The sequence below is a fragment of the Taudactylus pleione genome, unplaced genomic scaffold (assembly GCF_031769625.1).
Source record: "Taudactylus pleione unplaced genomic scaffold, aTauple2 ptg000842l, whole genome shotgun sequence".
Lineage (NCBI taxonomy): Eukaryota > Metazoa > Chordata > Amphibia > Anura > Myobatrachidae > Taudactylus > Taudactylus pleione.
In genome coordinates, this window is record NW_028285244.1 from 3,192,171 (window position 1) to 3,206,531 (window position 14,361).

The window sequence follows — 14,361 nt, forward strand, 5'->3', positions numbered from 1 at the left end:
CAAATCTATATTGTGAATATTAAAGTCCATCCATTTCTATCTATTTTTATTCACATTTCAGATCTGAGACTCTGCTGCGGTGTAGATAATTTAAATACGTAGACCTTATATGATATTGTGTTTTTATAATTTAATATAGTTTTAATATAGTTTTATAATTGTATTTTTATATAGTTGTGATAATTGTCAGATATATAACTAAATGCTTATTTACAGCACTGGGCCAAGCCAACCATTTCCAGCCAGACCACTCAGTGAGTCCCAGAACAGATTGCTTGGAAGTGACAGTCAGTGGGTGGATGGAGGCTCAGGAGACGATCACTCACACACAGGTCTGTTTTATTCTGTGTATTACCTTGTTTTCTCTGGAGAGCATGACGGGAGGCTGAAAGTGTGACAGTAAATAATCTGTTCATAAAATATAGCGCTTTTTTTATTTGTTTTTATTACCATGTTAGTTGAATCTCGCCTATCTCATTTAGTTCCACTCACAATATTTTTCTAGTTTTAGTATTGAGTATTTAAGTCCAAAACTCCTAAAAACCCGTGCCCACCCTTGCGTCTTAACTGAATTAGATCCTAATACCTGCAAACCACAGGGCTCCATAATGGGATGCAATTGGTAAACCGGCTGACATGATCCCGACAGCCGGCTTCTAGACTGCTTTATCCCGGCGTGGGTTAAATGACAGGCGTCTATATCTAGACGCCTGTCATTTTCCCGACGCCGGGAGACAGGCGCCCGGCATCCCGATCAAAGGGATGCCGGGCGCCGCGAGCGGCCAGCCGTAGGGGGGGAGGGTTAGGTTTAGCGCACCCGGGGGGGGACTTAGGGTTAGGCTAGGGAGGGTTAGGCACCCCCGGGGGGAGGTTAGGGTTAGACACCCCCCCAGGGGACTTAGGTTTAGGCAGCGGGGAAGGGGTGGGGTTAGGCTCTTACAGGGGGGATTAGGCTCTACGGAGTGTACGGCTTATTGTGGTCACATGCACAGATACACCAGTCTCTGCTGTGGAACTCTGCAGCTCCTTCAGGGTTCTTTGGTCTCTGTGCTGCCTCTCTGATTAATGCCCTCCTTGCCCGGTCTGTGAGTTTTTGTGGGCGGCCCTCTCTTGGCTGGTTTGTTGTGGTACCATGGCCTTTCCATTTGATGATGATGGATTTGATGGTGCTTATAACCCAACCCAGAATTGTACTTCTCAACAACTTTGTCCCTGACTTGTTTGGAGAGCTCCTTGGTCTTCATGGTGTGATGCCTCTTGCTTAGTGGTGTTGCAGCCTCTGAGGCCTTTCAGAAAAGGTGTGTTTATACTGACAGATCATGTGACACTTAGATTTCACACAGGTGGACTTCATTTCACTAATTATGTGACTTCTGAAGGTAATTGGCTGCACCAGAACTTTTGAGGGGCTTCATAGCAAAGGGGTGATTTACATGCCAATTTTCAGAATTTTATTTATAAAGATTATTTTTTATATATATTTTTCTAATTTCACTTCACCAAATTAGACTATTTTGTGCAGATTCATCACATAAAATTCAGATGAAAAAAATAAATTGGTTATAATGTAACAAAAAGGGTAAAAAGCCAAGGGGGTTGAATACTTTTGCAAATGTAATAGCTTGTGATCTTCAGCCGTTGCGAGGATTTATACGAGTCTCCCCGTATTTGGGCAGTGGCAATCATTTTAAAAGCTAGACCAGCTATTACATTTAGCCCATAGTGTTTTATTGTTTCTTTACTATGGCACGACCCCTGGTTGTTCAGTCATTTTGCTATGTGTCTCAGTAGTGTTGTCCATAGTCACAAATTTCAGACCGAGAGGGACTAGTGGGAAAACTTACTAAGAATCAAGTCTGATCGAGTTTGTTCTTTTTTAAACTTTATTTGCATCGCCGAAACTTTCAGGTTTTAAACTCGCTATAGTAATGCGGTCTCTGATTGGCTGGCGGGCCGTGGGATTTCCCGAGGAGGCCTGTCAGCTGGCATTCACAAAGTATTGGTATGTGTGACCTATGGGTTTGGTAACTCTGTTTGTTATGTTGCCAAGACTCCTGGATGCTACGGAGAGCAGCGCAAGGATGGAGGTGAGTATAGGATCTTTATTCCAGGTACTCCAAACGGATTCTACTAGAGAAGGGGACCGACCAGCTGGCACAGGTAAGTATGTGTGAGGGAGGTAGGTGTGTAATAAAGTTTTACTTAAGACACTGTTTTTTTTTGGTTTTTTTTTAACTATTCATTTTACAGTGGAGGTACGGTTGCCGGCCACCTGCTAGCACTAGTAGTGCCGAAGAGCAGGCATGCTGGCACCTGTAGTTCCACTGTAAAATACAATAGCTTATAACTATTTAACACATTATTACCCCCGTACCCACAGCCCAGGGGCGGGGGAAAAGCCCCGGGCTTCAGCCCAAGCCTGGGTTTTCGGAAGAGGGGGGACCCCTTCTTGGGGGAGGTTACCACCTCCCCTGAGATCCCCGGCTTGGGGTGTGAATACTTTGGCCATGGAGCCCCCGGGGATAGGGTCTCCTGGGAGTGGCATTACACCCCGGTCTGTGTGGGTCCGGTGCTGGTTTAAATATAGAGGGATCCGTATCCATTTTTTTTTTCCCCCTATATATAAAACCAGCACTGGCCCTGCAGCCAGATGCTAGTTCCTAAATTACAGGGGAACCCTACTCCTTCCTTTTTTTTATTTTTTTATAAAAACACATTAAATTAGGTACACATGCAGAAACATACACAAATCACACTGATCTGTGTATGTTTCTGGCAAACTCGCAGCTCAGGAGGTGGAGTGTTTGAAACTTCAATTTCTCTGCGAGTTTGCTCCAATCTCACCTGAGATTATAATCTCAATTCTTAGTAAATTTGCAAGCTGCATCTTTTTCAAGAAAAGTACTTCCGAGGTTGCCCGATGGTGAGTTGATTCGAGTTTGCGATCTCACCCAAGTTTTATGAGTGAGAAGAGAGAAATCTCTGCAACTCTCACGAGTTTGAATTTAGTAAATTTGCGAGCTGAAAACCATGCCAAAACTCACCCGAGATTGTCATCTCGACCAAACTCGAATCTTAGTAAATTTACCCCTAGTGTCCATAATCTTCAATACAAATGGTTAGATGTAGATTTAAACCTTAGAGATTAACTATAGGATCATACATTTGGCTGGCAACAGCATTGTGTGGCTGCCATGTTAGATCATGTTATTAATGCACTGTTGCCCCTGTATTTCAGGTGAGAAGAACCATGTTACAGTGTTAATGGAGAGTTGATCATTATGACGGTAATTCATCAGACTGAGGAAAGAGGTAAGACCTATTGGCGGCAGCAGCAGTGTGTGTCTGACTGGGTTATGTCAGGTCCAACATTCAATCTCAACTTAGAGCCTCAGGGATGCATTAAACATATTCCATCATTAATAGCACACATTCTATGTTTTCCTGCATAATGAAAAAATACAATACAAGATATTACCTACTGGAACAATTCTGGTAAAGGGCTCAATGTGTACAGTGGCTAAAAATTATTTTCGCTGCCTCTGGTGTTTTTCATATTTTCTACTCTTACATGATGGAGTCAAAATGGGTTTTACTTGGGAATTCCTACCACTCATTAACCCAAAATAACCTATAGTTTTTTGGGGTTTTCTACCGTTCCAAGGGGGCAGCTCAATCGCAACATGCCATTCCGACATTTTGCTTCGCATCCCTAGTGGTGCGCAGGGAAAATATATAATATCTCCGGTCACCTTTATTCACCTCATAAAGAAGTCAATGGCATGAACTACCTCAGGGGTAGCTACCCTATGGCACTACAGCTGTTATGGAACTACTTATCCCAGCATGCCCTTGCTATTACAGCATGCTAGGATGTGCAGTTCCTCAGCAGCTGGAATGTGAAAGGTCGCCTAACCCTGAACTACCTTATCTGTATGAGGTAAATAAAATGTGATTGACTTTTGGAGAATGCGGTAAGTTCTCATTCTCCTTTTATATGTCTGCGTGCTATAACGAGGCGGAATTCTGCCACATGGACCTGCCCCCTGCTTGCTGCTGTACATTTGAGTGCAGGTGTCTGGGGGATATATATAATATATATTTTGGATTTATGTGTTAACAATGCACAACATAAATTACTAATTGAAGCTGGCAAAAGTATTGAAATTACTATAGGACCAATGAGGCAGACACATTATGTATTATTTAAAAGTAGTTCTAGTTTATGACAAAATGTGCAGTGTACTCCCTGCACCCATGGTAGTAACACAGTAGATGGAATCTGCACACTGATCCCCAAACGTTCTGGTTGGGGTTAGAACATTTTGCCATTCTGTAGACTGCATGTAAGTGACTCAGTAATATATTTTAAAGGGTGTAAAGTGAGAGGATAAAAAAGAAACTGTCCGGCATCTCAGAGCATAAGGTTGTGATGCTGTTAACCAGTGAAGACTTGTGGGAGGTTATTACTACAGACAGAGCAGCAATTAATAGCCAATAATGGGATAGGAAAGACAGACAGGTAAGATTTAACCATAAGTTTATTAGTTGAAGACAACCAGCTATTTCGCATGAGATGTGAGACTACCGCAGGGGCATCTGGGTGCATTACAAAAGCTGCATGAAATATCCCTTTTTAAACAGTAAGCTGTTTCAAATGAGGAATCTATACCAAATGTGACTTGGCAAAGGACATGCAGGAGCATGTAATGCTAGAGACCGTAGCACAACTCCGGTCTATAGGTGAGGGTATAAAGTGTAACCATGTGGCAGCCATGCTTCTGTGCAGTCTACCACACACACAGGGTCTCATTCAGACCCGCTCGCAAGCGGGTCGATGTTGAGGCCCTGCGCACGCGCAAGCCCCGGAGCGAGAGAGAAATTCTCTCGCTCCGGGGCTCACTACAAAAGGGGCGGCTGTCGACTGTGATCGACAGCTCGTCCCATTTTGTGGGCGGGGCGGTGGGGTGGCTACACAAATGGAGGCGTTCCCGACGGAACACCTGCCGTTTGGGGGTGGCCGCTCGTGATGTCAGTGGTGAGCTTCCAGCTCTAATAGAGCCGAAAGCTCACTGGTGCTTGCGGTAGACGAGACCCTACCACAAGGGTCTCGTCGCAAGCCGCGATGGTCTGTGACCATCAACCTGGCCGCTCGCTAAAGCTGTGGGTGGTCACCCACAGCCTAGCGAGCAGACAGGAGGCCGGCTCTGAACTTAGAAGCGGCCGCCCTCATTCAGAGCGAGCGCTCGCATTTTGCGAGCGGCTCTGAATGAGGTCCACAGTGCACTGATTAGGCCTTAAGCAGAATTAACACTAGACTTTGTGAAAACCAGGCTTGTATATGAACACCGGCGTAGAAAGGATCTGTTCTATAACAACATGGAAAGTGACACCAGATTTTCTTCTTCAGCACCAGATCTAAGGTCACACAATAATGGAGCATGTTTTAGATGCAACAATTGGGGATATATGAAAATGGCTTACCGTATATACTAGAGTATAAGCCGACTTTTTCAGCACGTTTTTTGTGCTGAAAAAGTACCCCCTCGGCTTATACTCGAGTGAAGTGTAACGCTGTACGGACGGAGTTCGGTCAGCGCTACACAGCACAAACACACAGCCGCCGGAGCCAGCAGCTGTGTGTTTGCTGTAATCAGCAGCCGCTGAGAGTCTGTCAGACTCTCATCGGCTGCTGCTGCTCCCACTGCGGGAGCCATCTTCCGGCTCCCGCAGTGGGTAATGGGAGAGACGTCATGAGTAATGACGTCTCTCCCATACAAAGCGGCCGGAGGAGCTGTTAGCGGCGGGACCAGGAGCGGGAGTTTCAGGTGATTTTTTTTTTTATTATTCTTATTATGTCTCTCTCTACTGGAGGGGGGAATACAGGGGGGATTACCACTGGGGATACTACCAGGGGGGGATTACTACAGGGGGCACTAAAAGGGGTTATTACCACTGGGGGAACTACCAGGGGGGGATTACTACAGGGGGCACTAAAAGGGGTTATTACTACAGGGGGCACTACCAGGGGAGGATTACTACAGGGGGCACTACCAGGGGAGGATTACTACAGGGGGCACTAGCAGGGGAGGATTACTACAGGGGGCACTAGCAGGGGAGGATTACTACAGGGGGCACTACCAGGGGAGGATTACTACAGGGGGCACTACCAGGGGGGGATTACTACAGGGGGCACTGAAAGGGGGGATTACCACTGGGGGCACTACTAGGAGGAATTACTACTGGGGGCACAACCAGGGGGAATTACTACTGGGGGCACTACCAGCTGCTGCCATTTCCCACCCTAGGCTTATACTTGAGTCAATAAGTTTTCCCAGTTTTTTGTGGTAAAATTAGGTACCTCGGCTTATATTCGGGTCGACTTATACTCGAGTATATACGGTAATCCAATATGGAAACCAACAGAAAAAATTTCCAAAAGTGTCCGAGCAGCTTATACTACGATCACTGCTGCCAGCGAATATCACGAGAGTGGAACTTTTTTTTTCAATTACAGTTTTAAGTTTTTGGAAAAACAGGCCGAGCACAAAGATGAGCATTATTACAAGACAAACAATAAGTTAGAACCGCACAGCAATTGTGGAAGTGTAATGCAGTGGACAGTAGGGGTATACATTAGTAATGTACATATACAACATAAACTGGAGAGTTAGGTGAGCAAGTAGAAATGTGCAGTGCTGTACATATTAACCAGATAAGCCAGGTGGGCACAAGTAAATGGACGGGCCAAGGTGTCCTAAACTGTTGCAGAGCTAGAAGGAGATTCTAACCAGGGATTCCAAACCTGCTCAAACTTCAGTAAAGCATTCTGATCAGTGTATGTAAACTTCGCATGAGGGTCCATCCAGGCTCTCGCAGTGCAAACCTTTGCTAAGGCTAAAGCATTGAGCACATATTGTAGATGTTTATTCATCTGAGGATCATCAAGGACAACCGGGAGACATATACCCTGGGAATTATAAGGTGGAACAACACATCTGTAACGGATATCACCCTTGTCACAGTATCCGAGAAAGTAAAAATACATTGGCAGGACCAGAAGAGGTGTCAGAAGATGCAGTCCACTGTTGAACATTTGGGGCATAGACAGGTGCGTCTCCCTCCAAGTTTGCAGAAACATTACAGAAGTGAAATAGGTCCAATGTAAAATAAATAATTGTATCTGTTGGAAACATACCAACATAGTGACCTCTTAGGGGTACCTAATCCCACATCCCAACTGTCATCACTTAAAGGGCCCATATCAGTCTTCCACTGACCCCCTAAGTTTCGGTAGGGCATCCAAGTGCAGGGAACCCATTAAATAAGAATATAAAAAGGAAACTAGACTCTTAGGGAGTGTAAGAATTTTACATGGTTGACTCAAAAAAACAAAACAAACCAGATGCCCCATCTGAGAACTGAGCGTGTAAGGCATGCCATAGGTGTATATAATAGTAGAAATGACCCCTAGGCAACACAAATACAGAGATCAGTTGTGAAAAGGACTTGAGGGCACCAGCATTATATAACTGTCCCACAAACCACTCCCCATCGTCCCCAGAGTGGAATCTTTTTAAAGCAATAGAAGGCGATCTGTACCATTCTGTTGCATAGATTCGGGAGCTCAAATGCACATAAGTGACAGAACTTGGTTTGCATCACAAAAGAGATGATCTCTCAAGCAGTATCATCGCTGGAGGAATTGGTCGTGGTTTGCTCTTGTGCTCCTAAATGAATGGGAACAATCTAGGAGTACCAGAAAAGGATATGCTATATGTTCCTAGCTGGGAAGGCGGACTCTTGGCAAACAGGTAGCTGAAAGGAAGACCAGAACCCTGACTGATATGACCAGGTACACTCTAACAGACTCCTGATTATCTGAGAAATACTCTGCAGCAATGACGGCTACTTATTTGTAAAATGGATTATTCTCCAGATCATTGTACACAAAAAGACTAAATTGCTCACCATGCCAAAGCATTTGTTTGCATTGTTCTTCTTCAGGAATATAAAGTACAAAACCGAGCAGTAGGAGGGATTCTTGTTGAATCGTATACATTCCAAAATATGCATCATTCTAGACCCAAGAGCAGACAAGATCACTATATACAACAGTGTAACAGATGATGCATTGAATTCTTGACTTGGTTACAGAGGAGAATTTTATCACTTGGATGTGAGCACACAGGCAAGAACAGAGAACGAAGGAAGGAGTTCAGCAAGGGAAATTAGGGTAAGCCTTCCAGGTAAAGAAAGTGCAATTAGTATACGTGAACTCCTATATCTCGGGCAGAAAATTCTCCCCTTTTAGAAGCCGAAACCAACAGATGGTAAAAAAAAAAGTTTGCAGGGGAAATAAAACTTAAACACAACATCCAAACCTGGATACGCCCTGAATTGCCAGCAGGGAGAAAAGCCATAGGGTGCAAATGGAACTTTGGAGCCATAGGACAACTATAAATCAGATGTTGATCCCTGCAAAGCCTTTACCAGAGATATTATACATTATGAAGATAAATGGCTTTAACAGACTAATAGGGGTATTCAATATGAAACGTAAACTTTGCCATCTATGCGGGTCGAAGTTTTCGCCGCACATTGGAGCTTTTGCCGGTGAAAAAGTATCGTGCGCACCCCCAATTATACCCGTTTTCAATATGAAATCGTCGAAAACGGCACCCGGCGAATGTGAAATCAGTGAAAACTTTGCTGATTTTTGGGGAAATGACCCTAACACCCCCAAAAAGATGGTCTGACATGGGGGATCACTCTGTATACCCCCGATTAGCCCTGCTGAAGGTTTGTGGGGTCTTTAAACGGGCTCAATAGCTGCTATTTTGGGGATTTGGGAAGGTGGTGAAGAATAGTATTTGGAAGGTTTTTTTGCAAAAAATAAGTAGTCCCAGTAAATTTGGGGTTCTTGAAAATGGGGGTGAGCATATTTAAAAGTTGCTAAAGTGAAGTTTTGAAAAATCCACCTGCCGCAAACACCTGTAATTAAAAAAACACCTGGGGCATACTTGGGGACCCCCCCTAGATTGTAGTTCGCTAGTTTTTAACTTTGTACCCCCAATTTTTTTTTTCACCCTCAAAATGAAAGTTCTTTTTTGGGGGTCTCCTGAAATTTTTTAATCCAGTTTACCTTTGGGGGACTCTCTGAGGGTTGCAGGGTGGCTTCCAAAATGTTGCACCCCAAAACCCCAATTCTGCACTTTTTTTCGCCACCCATTCCTTGGTGATACTTTTTCGCAGGGTCGAATGCAATATACTTTTCGCACCGGCGAAAAGTTTTCAAATTGAATACGGTGTAAAAGTAAAAGTGGCAAAAATGACGTCATCCGAGCGAAAACATCGAAGAAACTGCGTTTTCGCTCCATATTGTTTACCTCTGTAAGCCTCAGCTCCTGAGAAGGGTTTTTTGGATTACAGCAACAACTGCAGGCTGAGTATTGCTTGACACTCGCACTAATGTTTATCCCACAATCTTCCCTGCGGGCTTCATGCTTGAAAAAAGAAACCTATTCTGCAACAGTGAGATCATTATTCTATGGAGTGATGTTTCTCCCTTCCGGCACTTGAAGACATATCCACGTATGGGGCAAAATGGATGTAGAAAGATATATAGACAAATCTACTGCAACCTGCAAGAGATCTAGGACCTAGATCTAGGAGGTTTTAGATTCCAGGAAGGCAATGACCCAAGGCAGTCTGCCACATTTGAATGGATTAAATAAAAACAAAGGAAAAACTGTCTGGTGCAGCCTGGTCTAAGCTCAGGCCTCAATCCCATTGACAATTTGTAGAGTATTGATGATAATTTATGTTCATCAATGGTATCTGAATAATGTGCAAAGACTGCATATGCGAAGCCTCAAGAGAGTCGAGACTTCCTCAAATAGACTCTCAGATATAATTCTATTATAGCGTTCAGCAGAGCCGGACAGTGGAGAAGTCGCAACATATATAAAACGGGAATATACAAGGTACACAAAATAAATGTAGACGTGACAATACAACTTTGTGAGCCCCGCCTATGGAAGCGATTTACAGTCTAGTAGAACAAGGACCGTGCTGGGACAAGAGGGAGTGTGGCAAAGAGCGGCGATTGGGACAGTAGTGATGATGAAAGTGTGAGTAGGGTAAAGGGGCCTATCCATTAGCAGATCTTTCTGAAAGACAAAAGATTTATCCCTTGAAAATTCCTGGGGCTGCTATGACCGATATCTATAATGTACATGACAGATTTTTGCAAACGACGAACGATATTGCATGACACCATTCTGGGAGTGTATTTTTTTTCTTTTATGTTTCTATTCATTTTCCTAAAAAAATCGTTTGTCGTTCACCGCGACAGATATTTCTAATATCGGTCAATTATCGTTTATCGCTGACAAACATGTTGGAGAGACAAAAGACCCAATTTGTCGGCTGCGGGAGTGCGCATTTTTATCGTTCAGAGCATATCCATTAGCAGATAAATTGAACGACTGAACGATAAATCGTTCACCGTGCAAATTTATCTGCTAATGGATATGCCCCTTTAGTAAAGAGAATTACATTTGTAAATATTTAACTGCAGCTAAAGGCGCTTCTACCTAGTATTCAAACACGTAGCTAACAACTTATGTAATTAAAGATTGTATTTTCTTCATTTGTAAAAAAAAAAAAAAAAAAAAACTTTTACAGTTGTATTCCAGGATGAATCTCATTTGATTGCGTCATGTGAGAAATGAATAGTGTTATAGCCACTGCTAATAATTGAATGCCCTATATGTGATTCTTGTTCTTGAGAAATAACAATAGAGTGCAGACATAAGGGACTTAACATAATTTATATGGTCTTGCACATCCTTTTTCTTGTTACCTGTATGAAGTACACATTTAGGCTCATTTAGGCTTTAGATCGATTATTGCAATGATCACCTGAATGGCCTATCCGCACTGTACTAATTGTGACTTATATCCACAATGTATCATAAATGTGGGTTTGTAGTACTGCATGAAGTGATGTATAGTGTTATAATGTAGCGGAGCAATCACTGCTGTGTGTTGTGGGGGATGTAGTTAATCTATAGCTGGAGAATCACTGGTCGCACATTTCTATATGGGGACGTTTAAACTCTTGGATACGAGATACAACTGCTCCATTGCACAGAGAGGATCTGTGTTAATAAATGTAACTGCCTAGGTCAGGGGTTCCCAACCACGGTCCTCAAGGCACACTAACAGTCCAGGTTTTAAGGATAACCATACTTAAGCACAGGTGACTTAATTAGTACCTCAGTTATTTTGATTTAACCATCTGTGCTCAACGATGGATATCACTAAAGCCAGGACTGTTAGTGTGCCTTGAGGACTGAGGTTGGGAAACACTGGCCTAGGTGATATAAAAGTTTTGATGAACCACCTAAATAAGTGGATCAATGTTTTCAGTATATGTTAGAGGAAAACATGTATACACTGATGGTTATCTCACCGTGGATAACCTCATTACATACATATCTTGTACTTTCATTTACAAAAGCAGTTTCTATTCTTATCACTTTGTTTTCATTTTTCACACAGGCAGACGTCAGCACTGCACGTGCTCCAACCCCATATCAAGCCTGGATATGCACAGATCGCAGTGCCAAGCGCCCTCTTACCTAATGCCCAGGAAACAACCTCTCCAGACACAACAGCAAATGTCTCCGAAGCACTAAGAATGGACTGTTGCCTTAATATCCTCATAGTGCATTAATGCAACATAATTACTCTGTTACGCATTGACTTTAATTGCATAGGAACTTTGTACTTAAAAAAAAATGTTTTTATTATCTTTTTAATGTTTAGTCTGCATCCAAACTTATAATGCAATAATCTACTTTTACGTATGTCGACGTCAAATTTTGAAGCGGGTATTTGCCAACACTTTGATACGCGTGTCGAAGATATGAGAGATGGGCGTTGCGTGTGCCTGGCCACGTTTGTTGCACCGTCGGGCATGATTTTCGTGCCAGTGCCATCAATTGTCACAACTACGTGAACATCTCCCAGCATTGTCATCTATCTACTAGTACTGTAGGGTTTTTTCTTTTCAAGCTTATGTAACTGAAGGGAGGCAGCCGTATTTAGCGCTGCATCAGTGAACCAATTGGCGGCTTTGTCATGAATACTAAGAGCCAATGACCTCGCCCACCTCAACAGCACCTCGTTATCATTATCACTAACCTTATCATTTTGTCATTATATTTTTCTTACCAAGTAATGTTCTTGTAGTCGTTCTGCAGGGCCCATGCATACGAGGAAGAAGCCCACTCCATACAGCATCTCAACTAAAGGCGCTCATAGTTTTCATATGACATGATCACCATGAAATGACTGTAAAACTGTTACATTTACAGCCCACTCATTGCTACATAGGTACCGTGGAAATATTTTGTACTGGCGGCATTTATTATACTACTTCATTTTACTTTTATTTTTTTAAATGCTTTATTATGCCACAAGTGTACAGTCTTTATGTAAAGGACTGTAAGCGAGACATTATTTTTATAAATTCATTACGTAAAATTTTTGTTTTAGTTAAGTTTTTTATTTTCTAGATTAGAGATCGTTATAGTTTGATATTGGCATGTGATATATTTGAACTTTCAATTGTTAATAATCCAAAAGGGGGCGATGCGTTGAGCCACAGGATTTACCAGAGTTTTAGCTCCCGGATTAAGTGGCCAGAACGGCTCAGTTATTTTCTGCGGCTGGCAATAGCATAGCTCAAGGTTTAAGTGCCCGGAGCTATGCAATTTCCGTGTGCGGTAACATCGCGACTAGCCCCGGAAGCAATAGTTAACGCAGATTTCTTTTCGCATCTCAAAAGGTTGCGAGCAGAAGTCTGCGTAACGTAGACCCTCGGGACTACTCGCAGGAAATAATTGAATGGCTCCTGGCACAAAACCCTGCGGCTAATTGAATCGCCCTCAAAGAATAGGAAAATTTGAAGTGTGGGAAACCCTGCTACTAATAGATACTCCTTATTCTCGCTGAATATGTCAGAGGTTACTTGACCATGTAATAATGGAATTACATACCGGCCAATGCTGTTCAAATATTTTGCTGCTATTTCTTGTTTCCATAACTTCCAAGTTGCCTGTAGGTGCCCTAACTTGTTTAAAAATGAAAGTATTTACAGTAACAGTACTTTTGTTATCTCATGGCTGAAATATAAGGCAACAAGCTGCAAATGGTAACAAATCAAACTATAGAAACTCTGCAATATTTTCCTTCACCTAACATATGACAGTATTACCATGTATGTGGCGCCACCTGCTGGAACAGGGAGGTTAATAATATTGATGGGTTATTAGGTATTGTGGATCACATTTCTAAAAGGTTGTTAAAAAACAAATAAACTGGTGTACAAGTTTGGCTGCAGCTTTCATTTACATCTCTGCACATTAATAACCACACTGTGTTGGCCATCAGAGACCGCATGGAGCAGTTATCAGTATACCTGATCAGTGTCAAATCAATGATTAAACTCTGCATTTGATTTTTAGTTTTGTCAAAATGAGACGTATTACAAGATAACTGCACAATCCAGATTTCTCTGTGACCAGTTGCAAAAATTGTGACATTCCTCTTATTACTGTAAATTGTACATAATGCTTCTACGCTGAGTTATATGTACCATCTGCATCCTGTATGTATTATGTATAAATAGCTTTTACTTACCTGTTGTCTGGAGTCTCTTCATGGCACTATTGGACCGGTAAGCACTGGTCTCCTGTGGGTCTGGCTTCCTACGCATCTGACTGTGAGATAAACCTTAAGAGATCAGCAGTAACTGTAGGAGCTTACACACACTCTACCACGCGTCTGACTGCAGGGCAATCCCAAACCCCATACATTTCTTTTTAACTAATAATTTGCATATTAGAGATTTGCTGAAAGCGACTCCCTACAAACCTACTTTTCTTACCAAATACGCCATTTAGTTCCTAGATTTCACCTTATTGTCATTTACGGGCAAGTTCCAGAATTTCTGCATAAACTTGTTCTTAGAAGTGAACAACAAAAATCAGAGAACTCACAAAGGGGTATACTGTTTATTGATCAAAATGATCTAACATTAAGTTTTAATTGTTGGAAAAAATATGCAAGCACACTAGGATGCAGTCACTTCAATCAAACTTTTACTGTAATTATTGATCAGTCTCTCACATCAGTTTGGAGGAATTTTGGCTTCTTCCTCTATGTACACTCTGCTTCAGGTTCTATAGTGTTGGTTGCTAGAGAGCTTACACCTGGGATGTCCGTGTATCTGATTTTCAGATGTAGGTCTATGCATGTAACAGAGAAAAGCCCTTTATCAGCTATAAC

At 42.5% G+C, this 14,361-nt stretch overlaps 1 protein-coding gene across 3 annotated transcripts in view; it reads left to right on the forward strand.

The window, feature by feature from the left end:
- Nucleotides 1-13,712, forward strand: part of ZDHHC20 (zDHHC palmitoyltransferase 20) — a 103,890-nt gene extending 90,178 nt beyond the window's left edge. For all 3 annotated transcript variants that reach the window (XM_088458579.1, XM_088458580.1, XM_088458578.1), the window contains 3 exons: nucleotides 217-332; nucleotides 3,239-3,312; nucleotides 11,569-13,712. In XM_088458579.1, the coding sequence (XP_088314705.1) occupies nucleotides 217-332; nucleotides 3,239-3,276 (154 nt within the window). In that variant the 3' untranslated portion in view covers nucleotides 3,277-3,312; nucleotides 11,569-13,712. The remainder of the gene's footprint in view (nucleotides 1-216; nucleotides 333-3,238; nucleotides 3,313-11,568) is intronic.
- Nucleotides 13,713-14,361: the final 649 nt, after the last annotated feature.